The sequence below is a fragment of the Python bivittatus genome, unplaced genomic scaffold, assembly GCF_059951505.1.
Source record: "Python bivittatus isolate LINGU-HERP-01145 unplaced genomic scaffold, Pbiv_v1 ctg000320_np1212, whole genome shotgun sequence".
NCBI classification, from domain to species: domain Eukaryota; kingdom Metazoa; phylum Chordata; class Lepidosauria; order Squamata; family Pythonidae; genus Python; species Python bivittatus.
Window position 1 is genome coordinate 123,170 of NW_028277052.1, and position 16,386 is coordinate 139,555.

The 16,386-nt window shown below is 50.4% G+C and overlaps 1 protein-coding gene across 1 annotated transcript in view; it reads right to left on the bottom strand.

The window, feature by feature from the left end:
• The window catches only part of DSCAML1 (DS cell adhesion molecule like 1), a 126,822-nt gene that overhangs the window by 14,792 nt on the left and 95,644 nt on the right, over positions 1-16,386 (bottom strand). The window contains exons 12-19 of the mRNA XM_088138798.1: positions 13,668-13,867; positions 13,324-13,420; positions 12,219-12,347; positions 10,207-10,374; positions 9,216-9,286; positions 5,329-5,569; positions 3,569-3,715; positions 2,042-2,197 (exon numbers count right to left, since the gene is read on the bottom strand). Coding sequence (XP_087994924.1) covers positions 2,042-2,197; positions 3,569-3,715; positions 5,329-5,569; positions 9,216-9,286; positions 10,207-10,374; positions 12,219-12,347; positions 13,324-13,420; positions 13,668-13,867 — 1,209 coding nt within the window. The remainder of the gene's footprint in view (positions 1-2,041; positions 2,198-3,568; positions 3,716-5,328; positions 5,570-9,215; positions 9,287-10,206; positions 10,375-12,218; positions 12,348-13,323; positions 13,421-13,667; positions 13,868-16,386) is intronic.

Consider the following 16,386-nt stretch of genomic DNA (forward strand, 5'->3'; position numbering starts at 1 on the left):
AGCTCATTGGCAGGACCCCCAACTTCTCCCTTTAGAGCAGCTGCTGCCACTAAAGGGAACGTCCTGGCCGCCTGCTCCCAGGCGAGGCGAGTCTCGAGCAGATTCTTGACAGACTGAGGCGAGCAGAGCAAAGGTTTAGGAACGTGGGCTCCAGCAGAGCGCTTCCATGCCATGAATGGAAGGCTGCTGGAAGGGATCAGCAGAAAGTTGGCCAGCCAACACCTGGGGATCCTGCATCCTCCCAGCTGAGGGCTGTTACTGAAGAGGAGGTAATACACCACAGAACAGCCCCACCCGCCAGGTAAGGGGCTTTGAAGCGGGGCAGAGGCTGGCCTCACACGGACACACAGAAAGGCCTTTCTCTTCCCCAGATCCTCCTCTCTGCGCACCCAACCCAGTGAAAGCCCCCCCCCCACCTGCCAGGGGCCAGGCAAGCAGGCAAGGACGGGACTTGGCTGAGGGACGGGGGAATCCTGGGTCACAGTCCCAGCTGAGGCAGGAAAGGCCCAGGCACCTGCTGGAGGAAGCGGAAACCCTTCCCACCCAACAGCAGTGCTTTTCAGAGGGTGATCAGCACCTCTCCTCACTGTGGTTGCTTCTGCCGAGGGACAGGGCAGACCCACAGACCACCCCACCTCTGGGGATGGGCCCCCACACTCATTCACCCCACGGCCTGGGAGCCACCCTCCCGTTCCCCAGCGGGACCCTCTGCAGATCTTGGGCAGCTGAGCCAGAACCAGCCTCCCTGCCAGTCTTTTGAACTTGGCACCGAGGTCCAGCCAGGCAGCTCTGGAAAGACCTGCCCAGAGCTGCGATGGCCATGCAGGGTGGGAGTTCACTTTTGGACCAGCCTCTGCCTCTGCCTCAGCTCCTTCTCAAAGCTCTCAAAGCCTCCTCAGGCTGCGACCGGCATTTTGAGGTGGGAAGCAAAGGAAGACCAGCTCAAGTCCTAAAACTGACATTTGTTTGTTAGACTGATGTCATGCCTTCCTTCGGGACCTCAAGGAGGCATTCCTAATGCACTATATCTCATTTTTCTGCACAACAGCAACCCTGAAAGGTGGAGAATGACTGGTCCAAAGTCACGCAGAGAGCCTCTAGGACTGAGGGTGGACTTCACCTGGGCCTCCCCAGTGCCAGTCCAACCCCTTTGACACTAAGCACCCTAGCCCACCATTCAAATCATGTCACAGCTCGAAGGAAACCCCAGTTCCTCCTGGCTCTGCTTCATCGCCCTCAACATTTCCCTCCCCTGAAGTGGGGGGCTGGAGCACAGCCCAGATCAAGCATCCCTTTCCTGTCCTGTGGACCTGCAGGTCACCAAAAGGCAGGCGACCAGAGGTCCCTTGGCCAGCCAAACCCAGCAGGACATAGGAAGAGCACCTTGGCTCAATCTTCCCATGCTCACAAGGGTGCCTGGTGATATATCTACACTCATGTTGGTGCAAACGAAAGAAGGCCTCTTTGACCTAGGAAAGTCCACATCAGGAGAGGAAGACCACAGCTGCCGGGTGTCATATGCTCAAGAGGGCCTTTCAGGTCCTGACATCCTCCCTCGATGGGCTGCTCCTTATGGATTCTATTTCCCTTCCACCCTGGAGGTCTCTGTCCTGCCTCCTTCCAAGCCTTGCGGCCACTTGGCTTCTCTAGAGTCCCCAGCACCCGGCAGCCCTTGACTCTCTCCTGCTGTCCAAAAGACACACTGTCTCCTCCCCTGAGGGAGAGCAGAGGACCATGCCCAGTGTCACAGCAGGAACAGGCCAACCCCACCCACTCCAGAGGGACAGGCTGACCCCGGCATGTGGCAGAAGAGGCTGCATTACTGAGATACATGGGGTGAAAAGCTCTGTTCCCCCATCTCAGGAGCAAGGGAGAAAAAAAGGAAGAGGCCCCGGCAATCCTAGCGAGGCAGAGTCATCCACAAGCCCAAAGCGGGCAGCCGTCTCCCATACAGACCTCGTAGGAATGCTCTTCGCAGGCCAAGGCACAGACGCCCCCCACCCGCCCCACCCAGGGGCCATACAGCCCGGGCAGCACTCACTGTCTTCCTTGGTCTGGATGTGGAGGACGTTACTACGGACCCCGTCACCTGCCTGGGTGTAGGCCAGGACCTGCACGCTGTAGTTGGTGAACTTCTCCATACCACGCAGCTCTGCTCGCTCCCGAGTGGTGGTAACGTTCTGCATCTCCCCCCACTCTGCATGGGAAGCAAGAACACCCCGTGCAGGAGACAGGCCGGCTCCCGCTGCCCTCCGCGGCCTGCTGTTGCTTGGTCTTCCCAGCGAACCCCCCTACAGACGGGGGCAAAGCGGCCTGGGGATCTGGCTGGAAGCTGCCCAAAGCCCCACAAATGGACCAGGGGCAGCCAGCTCCCCAAAGCTGCCCCTTGCTACCCAGCCCAGGGGCAAAGCCGAGACACAGTGCAGCTATTCCCCTGCAACCACCGTCTTCGTGGAGGCGCTGCCCTCCCGTCTCCAGCTTGCTCCTTCCCGCAAAAGGACACAACGCCCAGAGCCTCACAGAAGGATCTCAAGGCTGGAAGGCCCCCGAAAACAGCTGAGGAACCCTCTCAAGGGCCAGCCATATTCTCTGGAAGCGTGCGCACACACACACATGCACGCATGCACGCACGCACACATACACAGCCGTTGCTGCTGCCGCTGCCGCTGCCGCCACCACCTAAAAGGCCCATCTAATAATCCAGCCTGTTCTTAGCCATGCCCAGAGAATCCCCCAAAACAGTAAGTCCGCACTGCATGCTGGAGACCAAGGAGAGAAGAAGCTGTTCTCGACCTTTTTTGGATCGTGGCCTGCTTCTGAGACTCATTTACCTCGGTAAACCCCCTCATAGTTACTGTTTGCTAGAGAAAAAAAAGGTACTTGTTTATTGCTCTAAACTGTATTGTAGATTGTAAACTGTGGTAAATTTCAATAGTTATGCTGCTGAAATTAGCAGAGAATGAGGATGGAGGCTCCCCCAGAAACGTACTGTGCCCCCCCTAGAAATATGGCATGGCCCTGGGGACCACGTGGCCCATGTTGAGAACCACTGGCTTACACCCCCAGGACTTCCTGCACAGCGACCCTGATCCATTTGCCACAAGCCCAGCCGGGGGAGCCTCCAGGGCTCAGGCAGGGTGTCTGCTCTCCCTTCCATAGTCCAAGCGGCCACTTCTGCTGGGTGCAAGGAGCACCACGGTCTGCAGGGTGATGACAGGCATTCCTGAGAAGGCACACTGTGGCCACATTGTGCTAAATGCAGCAATAGCCAGATACTGAGATGCAGACGGAACAAGACAAATAGTTGCAAGAAGTCCCCAAAACAGAGTGGAGTTGGATTCCCACATCTTGCCATGATGTGAGAGGCACTGAGTGACAGGCAGCACCAGCTGGGCCTCCAGTATCCAGCGGGAGGGTAGAAGAACGTCGCTTCTGGCACAAGCCATCTGAAAGTCTCATGTGTTAGTGGAGGAAACATAGCCGCCTGCCATCTAGATACAATGCTATAATAAATTCAAATAGTGAAAATGAAATAAATGAGGCACGGAGCACATTGCTCCCAACTCACCACCATCCATGTAGAGGGACCAGAAGATGACACGGTAACCCTTCAGGATGCCATTGAGGGTGCTCCGTGGGGGTTCTGACCATGAGATGACGGCCACGTCAGAAGTGATGGACAAGGCCCTCACGTTTTCAGGGGGCTGGCTGGGCACTGAATACGGAAACACATTAAAAGGGGATATCCCTGGTCCCCACAGCACCCTGGCAGGGGTTCCAGGTTGCCTACTCCAAACAGGCTGGCTGCCTAAAGCCACAGATTCATTTGCCAGGTCAGTCCATGGTTTCTGGAATCCCGAGGGGCACATGCCAGGGGTGAGGTCTCTACAGTAGCACTTTCTGCCAGACCCACAACGTTGTGCAGTTGCTTGGAGAAGGAAAGACTTAGCAAGTGATTGGGGTAGAGGTAATGAGAGCCCGCTGCCCCCAAAGAGAGATCTCTAATTTTTATGAGCATTTAAATGATGATATATCATCCTAATGATCCACTCGGAAAAGGATGATTGTTTCAGTTTATTTAGGTATAAAGCTGAATGCATGGTGTAATTAGGGGCTGGGTGTTATAAACTAATAGAGAGTCCGTTTGAAGAAAATGAAGGTAATATAATTATGGGAAATAACACCATTGCTAAAACAGGGGCCCTTGAATACCCCAGGAGGAGTGCTAATCTAGCCAGGAAATGATCATGCTTTGACAGGCTAATGAGGGCCTTAATTAAGTATGAAAAACTGCTGAACAAACGAGGAAGAAACTTTTATTTTGTTTTCAAAATGGCTCCAAAGCCAGCGCCGATCTGTCCCTCATGAAAACTTGTGGAAAATCCTCAGAGGAAAGGGGAGGCAGCAGCTGGCACAACAGGGCTCCTCCTTGGCAGTGCCACCTGCTGTATTCCACACAAGGCTAGGGTGGAGGAGTAGCTCACAGCAAGGAGAGCATAGAGACGGGGTGGCAGCTGCGTGGGCCCTGGAAACCACCGAAGGCGGCACAATGGATTGGACGTCCGCCTCTCCAGCCCAAATCGGGGTGCTGAGGGATGGCACGCAAGAGCAGCACGCAAGCAAGGCCCAGGATGCCCCTGGGGGAAGGAGGAGCACAGGGCATCAACTGTCACGGAAATCAGGCTGCCCTTGAATAACTAAGCCAGCCTATACGGGCCCTTTTACCTCTAGATGCCACCCTAATACCAAGGAGAGAAGAGGCTATTCCAGTTCAGGGGTTTTATCCTGTGCCAACCTTGGAAATGGGAGGGAAGGCTCTCTCTCGCGCACACAGTCTCACGCCGCTTAGCTTAATGGTGACCACCACAGGATGGTGACCATCTTTTATTCCAGCTCCCACAGAGAAATTGCCACCTATTTGCAGGCACCTAGAACCCTAAAACTCCTGGAAATTTACAAACACCAGTTTAGAGTCAGGGAGCCCGCAGGCTTCTCCCACCAAGTATCTCTGCCTTCTGACGAAGGAACAGATAAAATCCTCCTGTGCGTGGAAAGCGGAAGAACAATGCTTTGTGAGATCTTGGCTACATCCTGGGAATGTGTTGCCAGGAGACAAGAGGGAACTGCCAGAGGGCACCTCCTCAGGCAGGCACCCATTTGCCCAAGGGCACCACAGACGCAAGCGGGCAATAAGCAGAGCCACAATAGGCCTGCCTTTGGGGACAGAGCAGCACCTTCAGGTGCAGGGGTGCATCTTGCGTGACAGCCTGGCTGAACTGAAATAAAATGCAGCAGCAGCCGAACGGCCAAGCAGTCTTGGGTACTCACCGTCCTCCAGGGTGGTGGCATTGATTTCACTGGATGAGGGGCCAGTGCCTGCCCGGTTGAAGGCCTGCACCACCACACCATACTGGGCAAATTTCTTCAGATTGTCGAGGGTGTACACTTCACTGTCCCCTGTGGCCTTCATCTCCACAATGCTGTATTGCCCACTGCTCCCTGGGCTGTTCTCCCGGTAGCCAATTTGGTAGCCTCGGATAACCCCATTCTGGAGCTCTTTCTTTGGGGCCTACAGGGTTGGAGAGGGAGGGGAGGAGGAAGGAGAGTCCCAAGGGAGTCAGACTGTGGCTGACAGGCCCAGGGTGAGAGAAGGGGAATAACTCCCCCATCGGAACACCAGCTGCCCGCATTCCCACCCCAGCTCCAACCAATGGATGCCCAGGCTTGCCTGAATGGCCCAGGAGTCGCCTGGCCCCCTTACATCCACGTGCTCGAGATGACAGGAACCCATCGTGAGAAAGGTGGAACGGTTGTTCCTGAGATGCTGCCACAGGTCCAAGAACAGGGGCCCAGCAGAATGGCCACCGAAAAAATGGGCAAGTGGAAGCCCTCCTGGGCACTCAGCCAGGAAGAAGGACTCTGAGGTGAGGGGGGGATCTTTAGTGCCAAAACCTCTGGCATGGATGCCATTTGGCTTTAGGGCGAGGCAAGAGCACTGCTGTTTTCACACTCCTCTTGAGACCGGGGCACTGGGGCCCCGGGCAACGCACAGCCCAAGTGGGGCCCCTGCCTCACCTATTCAATCTATTCCTTCAACTGAAGATTCAAGGGGGGAACTTTCTGCAAACAGAGCTGTCTCCTCAGTGTGGCTTTTTTTTTTTTTTTGCTTATTTTATTTATCTATCTATTTTTAAAATAACCACCCAGAGTCGCTGGGAGTCAGGCAGCATATAAATTTAATAAATAATAATAATACCTAGAAAAGCAATACCTAGAAAAGACAATACTACAACACGGCCAAGGGCCCTAGAAACTGTCTCCCAATCCTGTACATGCCAGTCTCAGCAAACAACCTGACCCCAATGCCTGCAGGAAAGCCAGGTCTCTAGGTTTTCCAGAAAGCTAACAGATTGGAGCCAGGTTGTTAATTGATCCCATAATGGTAGGGATCTGGAGCGTGCCCACCCTGCCAGATCTGGTGGGACAGACCCAGACATTCCCACAAATAACCCTGTGGGAATGTCAGGCTTCCTAGTAACCATCAGCATCTTAAATTGCTCCTGGAAGCCTACTTGGAGTCCATGCAGCCTCCAAAGCAGTGGCATTACATGGGCATACCATGGCATACCTCACTGCTGCACTCTGGACCTGCTGCAGCTTCCAAATGCCCTTATAGGACACACTGCAGCAGTCCAGATGGGAGGTAATGAAGGCAGGAGAGACCATAAGCAGGTCCTCCATTGCAGGAAAGGCCACAACTGGTGCACAAGATGGATTTGTGCAAACGCCTTCCTGGGCCCGGCTGCCACGTGCTCCTCAAGCAGGAACTATAAGTCTGGAAGGACCACCAAACTGCACATCAACTCTGGAGGGTGCTACACTGTTCAGCATCAAAGATGGTAAATCATTGGAACTCTTGGGGTGGGGGGGCAAAACCACAGCCTCTCAGTCTTGTGGGGGTTGAGTAAAAACCTATTCTTCCCTGTCCAGACCCCCATAGACTTTGGGGCACTGGGAGAGAACTCAGACTGCAACTGATAGTTATTACTTGTTAAATCGTCATTTAACCTTCTGTAAGCTGCCCAGAGTCATTGGCAAGTGGGCAGCCTTAGAAAATGGGGAAATAAATAAATATTAGTCCCAGAATCACCGGGAGTCAGAGGACATATGAATTTAATAAATGATTATTAAATAAATAAAGCATGCGCTCCACCTCTCCACAATGGCTCACCTACCCAACGTGTACGTATGATTTCTATCACTGTGCAAGCTATCATGGACACCCTAGGCTCCCTGGAGGCCGCACCAGTCTGCCCATAGCTAGCAGGTTTAGCTATACAAAACCAGGAAGAGGGTCTGCTCAGCTAGACTGCACCTAGCCCTAACTGACAATCTCCAACTGCTTCTGGACAAAATCAGCAAGGTACAGGAAGCGATGGTGTGCTCCTGTTCACTCATTCTGAGGAGAAGCAAAAATCATTGGTTGATTTTCAGCGTTTTAGAGTTAGCAGCTTGTTGGTAGGGGCAGGAAAGGCCCTGAAGCGGATTCAGTCCTCTGAACAATGTCTCCATCCCCTGCTCTACCAGAGGACCACAAGCATTTCAGGTTAGATGGGCTCAAAGACAGAATCCTATTTCAGAATAGCATTTTTGGTGTGTACTTTAAATATTCTGTGGACTGCACACAAGCAGTAATCAAACAGTCCTGATAATTCTGTGGCTGGAACCATCCAAGAAGACAACTAACTGTGATTAGCTGGTAAAGTGATTGTAGTTGATAGGAAACAGATCAGAACAGTTCGAAAATTAGGTAAGTCACACAACTGTGCAAAGCACACAGATGCCACGCACACACACCCAGCCTTGCCAGATTAAAAAATACAGATGGCTGGGTTAAAATCAATCCTAACAAGATTTCTTTGAAGCATTGACAAATCAATAGAGCTGATTGCAAATATATATTGCAAAGCTGGAATAGTCTCATCTTGCCAAACAGCCTTAACATGGATTGACTTGTGTTTCAAGCAAACCTTATTTTTGGTCAATCTATTTCACATTGGAGTGTTTCCTGGAGAAGCAGCAAACAATGCTGGAACCCTAGATATATCGACCAGCCACTTCATTCTGATTCTAGCCTGCTAACCCGTTTTACTTTCCGTTACACAATTCTGGGAAATACATCAGGGTCAATGTGACATCGCCCTTTGCCTAGGCCCACTGTGGCAGGCAGACAACTGGGTCCCCACCTCCGGCTTCCCTGTCTGCTTCTGCAGAGTCCTTGGGGTTCTCTGAGCTTGGCTGACAAGCCCAGAGAACCCCAAGAGCTCTACTGTTCAACCCTGAGCTACATCTATTCTCTTCTACTGGTCTGATCCCATTCTCAAGGCTACCTAATGTAAGGGCAGGGGTCCAGCCACAGCTGCCTAAGGAGAGTCTAGTGTGAGAACTGTGCTCCAGCAGGGCTGGGAATCCCCAGGGACTTGGAGACCTGGTTCAAACGCTAATGAAGTTCAGCCAGGAACCTTTGCCTAATCTCACTGCAATAGGAGATTTGGTATTTGGGTTTGGTTTTTACTGTATATCCCACAGATCAAGTCTACTTCTCACAAACTGCTTCTTTCTGATTTGAATCCGTGGTATCAGGGATTTTAATACATTTGATTTGGAAACATGATCTGGAGGGGAGACAGACAGACACTTTCTTGGACCCAAGACTCCCAGTCTGAGTATACCCAGTCCTAGAAACGCAGAGCAGCTCGGTGCCAGTATGCCCTGCCCACATCACCCAGCCAGAGCTCACAGTCAAATGGGCAGCCACCACAGCAGCTGCACTGAAACAGAGGCTATGGAGTGACCTGCATGAATCTCAGCATGTTGCAAGCCAGCAGTAAAGGCTGGTGGGCCAAACACTAGGAGCCACAGGGTCTCCTCCCTGCTGCCCTCTAGACTGCATCCCCCGTTTTGCCCCAGGTGTCAAAGGGCCAGAGTCCAAAACAAGAGCAGGGATAGGGGCCAGCCCGGAGCTCTCCTTCTCGGACTTGTCTCCTGGGGAAAGGACAAGAGTAGCTTCTTCCTGCACCACATCAGCCACTGGACCGTGCCTTGTTCCCAATTAGTGTGGTCCTGAGCTGTTATTTTGGTAGTTCAAATAAACTGATCTGATCCAACTGATCCCAGCCCTCATTCAAGCATGGCACACACACACACACACTTGCCTTCCAGGTGACCTGGATACTCTGGGATGTCATTGGCTGCAAGGTGACATCTAGCGGGGGGCCATCAGGAGCTGAAAGAGTAGAAGTCACATTACAAGTTGCACAGAGAGGTTCTCTCTTTGTTCCCAGTCCTTGAAAGGCAGAGAAAGGAAGTGCCCTGGATGTGATGTATCTCTGACTCCTATGGCTTTGCATACCTATGGCTCGTGCCTCTTCAATGCCAGGGGAACGTAATCTAGTAGAATGGATTTGGGCATCTGTCCTATGAACTCCAGATATGGCAGCAGTTGTTTTAGCTTGCCGTGAAGGGGGCGGGGTGGCGGAGAGAAGGGCCAGTAGTGAAGGTAGCAAGCAACAGAGTTCCAAGATAACTGGAAAACCCACAGAGTTCTTCAGCTCAGAAGGTGAACCTCACAGAATGCCAGAGACCACAACTTATGCTGAAAAATAATTATTCTGTGGCACTTTGGAAGACAGACCTGTTTATTTTGACATGAGTCATTTTATCAAATGGATGCCACTCAACAAATATTTTTATTGAACAATATACTGGCCAAGCTTTTAAAGTGACACAAGGCCCAGTTGTTTCTGAGGAACGGATTAACACAGTTGGCTCCCAGCTGAGAAAGAGATCTTCCTGACAGGATCAACACAAGAAAACAAACAAACAAACGGCTTTAGCCCCAAGGAACAAGGACTTCTGCCAACCTGACAGGTGCCCTCACACACCCACTGCTGCAACAGAGGCTTAAGCAGTGCCCGCCCCCCGGCCGCCGAATCCTGTCTATGGAGTCAAGACTTTTAGGTGAGGACAACAGACTCTCAGGCAGAAAAAGGGCGGGCAAAGAAGAAATGGGTCTTAAGCACAGACCGCACGGTGTGTTCCTCAGCCTCCCTTACTTCTCTTTCTCACACTGTCCCCATCATCCTATTTGTTCTGTAAATTATCCTGTGGATGCAATAGGGCTGCAGCCCTGAGATGAAGGGGCACCTGCTTCCTCCGTGCTGATGGTCAGATCCTTGCTTGGCTCACTGCGGCCAATCTTATTGAATGAAAACATGCGGATGCTGTATACGGAGGCCGGGTGAAGGTCCACAATGTTGGCCTGGTTAATGGTGGGAGAGATGTTCCGGGTAGATTGCTTAAAGTCCCAGGAATCTGGAAATAAATAGAACGGCTTCAGGAATTTGTTGATCCAGAGTTCCATGCCCAGCTGCACGGGTATGACATTTTGAAATCACAAATAATTGGGAAGGCGGGGGAGGCTTTATTTTTGAGCTTTCTGCTCACACCTCTAAAATTATATGCTCCTCAGAGGCTGCAGGCTAAGACAGAGAAACATCAGTCAAAGTAGATGCAAAGAAAAAGTTACAATAATGTTGACCAAGGGGCTGAAGTCCGCCCTGGGGGGCTATTGACAGGCCTTGTGCCGGCCGGATTTCACTACCAGATACACGACAGAGAAAGAGGTGCTGACATTCCACAGAAACACTCAAGAACAGCAAAACCAAGTCCTCATTCCCATTCATCAAATCTTCTGTTTCTGCTCTTTCAACAGACAAGTAGTGAAGGAAGCTGCGGTTGTTAAGAGTGCAGCCTGAGAAAAGCATTATCTTCACGCTCGAAGCAGTCTTCTGAGTCCTGCCCGCTCTGAGCACTCCCACCCACCCTCTTGGACTTCCAGACCTACTGCCACCCACTGTGGCTTTGGCAGGTCTGCTGTTTCCTCAAGTGACTCTGCCCAATTTTGTCCCCGCGCATCTACTTCCTCTTTTCTCTGAAGCCTCTGGCACAATCTTTCTCCCCAGGCTATCTTTCATTGCATTCCGTTTTTCTAATCAGTGTTCAATGAAACTTGGTGCCTCAACTTCTGCGAAAAAGTTCCAGAGCCCTGTGTGACCTGCAGGTGGCTCACCCCACCCCACTGGAGCTTTCCCTGGCATTTGGTGGTAGCATTTAGGAATGGACTGGAACGCCTATTCACGGAAGAGTCTGCGCAGATGCTTCGCTGCTCTCTTCCACCAGACACATTCATTCGCCACTCGCAATCCAGCTAGAGGAACCAGCAGTTTCAGGGCTGAACCCACAGCCAGCTTGAACCAGCCCAGTTACGGGCCACCACAGAAGCACCACAGCTCTTCCATTTTCCCCTAGCTTTCCTGCAGGCGCCGACCCTCCCCTCCCAGCAGCTCCTCCTCACTGCAGCAGGAACACCGCCTCATTGCTTTTTACAAGTTCACAAGTGGAACGGTGAAAAACGTGGCTGTTGTTTTTAACAGGGTCGCTGATAGAACAGTGAAACCCCAACTGGCTTTTTTTCCCCCAGCTCAGTGCTGAAAGAACAAAAGGGTGGACTTGTCTTTTCTACTAGTGAAGCTGACAAGGTATCTGCCACTCTCCCCTTCTAGCCCAAGTGGCAGGAAAAACGGGAGAACTGCGGTGTTTCTCCGGTCCAACTGTGGATGTGAGAGGATGTCAAGTCCAGCGGAAACCACACATCCTCAAGGAGAATGACCAGGGAGTCCACCAGTTCAGGCAAAGGGTCTAGACAGAACCATGGCCAAAGCAAGGAAGAGGCGAAGTCCAGAAAAGACCTTCTGAAACCAGTTTCACTTCGCAGCCAGTTTAGACTTCAAGGAGCAAAAGTGCCCTTGGAATATATAACACTCCTTTTTCAAAAGCCTCCTTCCTGTTTACATTGGCCACTTCAGCTGGAAGTCTCCCCCTGTCCCACACTCACAGGGCCCCTTTCTGTGATTTGGGGCAAATCTGAAGCTTTAGTTACGCCTCTTTCTTAAAACACCTTTTTTACTGGCACTGCACTTTGCCAGTAGTGGCAAAGTGCAGTGGTTCAAGGCCAACCAAGCCAACATTCCATTCAAGCTGAATTTCTCTCACTTTCTGGGTCTCAGTAGTAATAAATGTTTTTTTAAATGCACAAGTCTTAAGCAAGGCACTTCCCGACTCCTGTTTGCACTCAGAACATCACCAGTTCTGCTCACCAGACTTGTTCTTGTACTCAATATCGAAGCCTGTGATGATGCTGTTGCCATCAAACCTCTGAGTCCACCGTAAGTTCATACTCCGGGCCTTCACCTCTCGGATCTCCAGTTCTGGAGGGTCTGGTGGTTCTGGGGGGAGGGGGCAGAGGGACTGCAGTAAGAAACAGGAAATGCCAGTTCCCCACACACAGCATACAAGCATCCACTGGCTTGCCAGACCATTAGCCTCCAACCCAGAAAATGAAACAGTTGGAAAATCAGCAAAAAGGGCAGAGATGCCAAGAAGGACTTCCATGTTCTGCAGGTTTTCTTGAAAATGCAGGCAAAAATAAGTTTATATATCAAATAGTGAATAAGCTGAAATTGCATATCAAACAAACTGTACAATGCGTAAAAGCTGAGAGGGAAGATCATTTTGGAAGGACTATGGCACACTGGATGATGGATGAAGGGGACAATTGCTAAGCACAGCTCACAAGAGCATGATGTGGGTCACTGAACTACATCTTCATGGGGGCAAAGTTCAACCAAGGAAATCTGTCCAGCCTCAGAAGCCCCTTGCTAGAATTCCATGTACTCCCTAGCTGTAATGCCAACCCCATTCAGACACGATTGATCTCTGTAGAACGGAGGCACTTTGACTGAGGGCGAGCAGAAGCTTGCCATCTTCCAAAATCTGGGCATTGATTATGGGCGTGCGGGTGCGGGAAGAAGCACCCTTCCATCCCCACTCTGCATTTGAATTCCTTGAGGACATCTAGGCACAGATAGAAGGGGGAAGTTTAGCTTGAAAGACCTCAACAGGGAATCAGACATATTTTAATTATTTTAAATCCATGTTCAAGTCCTACTTTCCTCACAAAATTGTCCATGAGAAATTAGATATTGGGCTGACTCCCTTAAGTTTCTATTGCTAATAGCAGCTTTACTAAGATGTGGTCAACAAAGGCCTGCTGATGGTCTGCAACCCCCAAAGCATCCCTTGTCATAAAAACTGGGGATAACCCCAGCAGAAGCTACACACCAAAGCTGCTAGCAGTGTCTGAAAGGTCTCCACAAAAGGCATTGTTGCATGCATGCATAGACACCTGACAAAGACCAATACCTTGTACAGTAAGCTGAATGAGTCCTCTATCTTCACCATAGGAGTTGATCGCGTGGCAGGAGAAGAAAACAGAGTCTCCTCGTTCAGCTGGCTTGAGCTGTGGACAAGGCAACACTAGCTCAAAACTCAATGTCATTCCCCCAAAGATCTCCGGACAAGACAGCAAACTGGAGTTTTCGCACCAAAGGAAAGTTGCACTCCCCCTCCTGCCCCCATGGGTGGTCCACAAACTCCAGGCTGGCGATGGTCTCTCTTGCCACAAGAAGCCCGCAAATCCCAGCATGTCAGGGGCCCAAATGCAGCCCTGTCCACACCCCGCTTTGCACCACAGCTATGCTTCTTACTTTGAGTGTGGAGATGACCTCGTCACCATTATCCTTAGTAGCAATGGCATATCGGATGTTGCGGTCGGGATCAATTACGGTGTCCCCTTTCTCCCAACGAATGATAATGGGCCGCTCACCACGAGCTGTGCAATTCAGCTCCTTGGCCTGGCCCTTGATGGCGATGGTGGTGTTAGGGTGGGAGGTAATCATAGCTGGGACTGCCGAGAGAAGAGAAAGAAGAGATGCCTGCCTGCGTGGTTTGCAAGAGAGGAACAGCTGAGGAAAGGGACGGATGCTCCCAAAGTCCTTCGCCAGAGAAGCAGGAAGGAAGGGCTGACACAGGCAGTGCCCAAGGAACCACATGGGATCAACTCACAATTGTCTTCTCCTTTCCTCACATCACAGCCCAAAGCAATGGTCCAAGAACAGTGAGAAATTCAAGACAGATAGCACAAAGCACTGCAAACTGTGGGCTGTGCTGTTCTTTGGATACAATTCCAAAAAGGTACTTTAAAGCAGGGGTGCATTTTCCTAGGTCAAATGGCAACTGTATGTTTACTTTAAAGAGTTCGTTTATGAAAACTACACGCCCCCACCCCCATCTGTCAGAACTCTGGGCAATTTGCAAAAGAAGCCAATAAAAACTAACGTAAATAATCGAAAAAGAAGAAAGCCCGTAGAAACCAACAACCACGCAAAGGGTGACCACTGCAACCGAAGGCCAGGGGGAAGACCCAGGTTTGAAGGGGTCATTTAACAGGGCCAGGGGACAGTGTCCAAGAAAGCAGAACCTGCGATACAGAAGGCATGCTTCCCAGGTCCTATCAGATGACACTGCAGAATGGAAGGGACGTGAAGCATGCCAACTCTGCCTGTTCGTGCAGGCTGGGCAGAAGCCACAGAAGACATCCAGTCCTTTAGATAACCAGGCCTGTGCCTTGAAGGGCACCTGGGAGCCAACCAGTTCGGTTCACGAAGCAGAGGTGTAACATGGGCATACCATGGCGTGCCCACACCCCAGCTGCATCCTGGACCAGCTACAGCTTCCAAATGTTCCTGAGGGACAGAGCTGCAGATGGTGCCATTATTCACTCTTGCACACTCCAAAGCACTTTGGAATCAAATGCCAAGTGCAGGACTACTCCGTCAGCTACCACAGGATGTGTGGAGGGCTACCAACTTGGCCAGTTCCAAATTACCTTCAATACCAGTATCAGAAACTCTCTGTCAGAAACTACCAGTTTCCAAGGAACAGGAACAGAATAGACAGGCTTTTGATCAATGTAATTATTTCATCAATTTCTATACTATCTTCAGAATGATTTAATATGGAGCATAATTGAAATAAAGGAAAGAGGAATTGAAGTACAAATTACTATAAATTAAAATAATTCCATGTAAAATATTTTCACAGACATATAAATATACAGTTATAAGAGGACGGAGTAGGGAAGGAAGTACTCCCACATAAAAAGATAAACCGTGCACACTCAGCATGCACACAAGGAAGCCTGATAAGGTCTTAATTGCTCGTTATGATTTCCTCTGAATCAAAATATTTGGACAGTGGGAGGTGATGATACCTGAGAAGTACTTAGATTTTTTTTATAGTTACAGGTAGTCTTCGACTTACAACCACAATTGGGACCAGAACTTCAGTTGCTAACCAAAGCGGTCATTAAATGAGTTGCACTCAATTTTACCACCTGTTTTGCTGCAGTCATTAAGTGAATCACTGTGGTTGTTAAGCAAATAATGTGGTCATTAAGCAAATCCAGCTTCCTCCATTGACTTTGTTTGTCGTAAGCCACTTGGGATGGTCATAAATGGCAATCATGTGACCCCAGGACACTGTAACCATTGTAAATACATGCCAGTTGCCAAGCACCCAAAGTTTGATCACGTGGCCATGGGGATGCTGCGATGGTCGTAAGTGTGAGGACCAGTAGTAAGTCACTTTTTCCAGTGCCATCGTAACTTCAAATGGTCATTAAACAAATGGTTGTAAGTCAAGGACTACCTGTACAGCATAACTCTTGCAGAAAAGAAACTAAAAAGCATCTAAGAAACTTGAACCATACAGGTGGAAGCTTGAAGATCTGGAGATTGCAACAGGGTTCCACTTATGAGGGACATGCTCTACAAAAATTTCTGGCAGTCCTTTCCCAATGTGGGGAAAGCATCCTCACTCAGACAAACAGCGCCTTTGAGGTATCCACTTTGCTAAAGAGGAACATGTTTGCACGTTTATGTAACATATCTACCCTTGCAACTGAGAGCTCCAGCCTTAAGTTCACTAGATCCGCAAGATCTGTTCACCAGATCTACCACTAGAGAGCATAAAGAAAAATCTGCCATTTAGCCTTTATCAGACTCATGTTTGGGGGGATGACCCTGCTTTTCTGCTCCAAATGTTTCCTAAGGAGGCTAACGCAAACATGGAAGATGAAATACAACATTATAACTAGCCCTTAAAAAAATATCAGTCAAGAGGGGGCTGCTCTGAGATGCTCACCTCCCCTTGCCTTTCTTTACCCTAGAGGCCAATCCTCTCCAGACCACAAAAACTTGGAGGGGAGAGTTGTTTTCTCTGAGGCACCAGCCCAGGAGAGGAAAATAAGGGGGGAATCCATTATTCCTTCCTGCCCAGCATCAATTTGGAGGAAACCACAAAAACCTCTGGCCTTCAGATGCACGTAAGCAAATGATCAGCGCTGCCCAAAGCCCACTCCCAGCC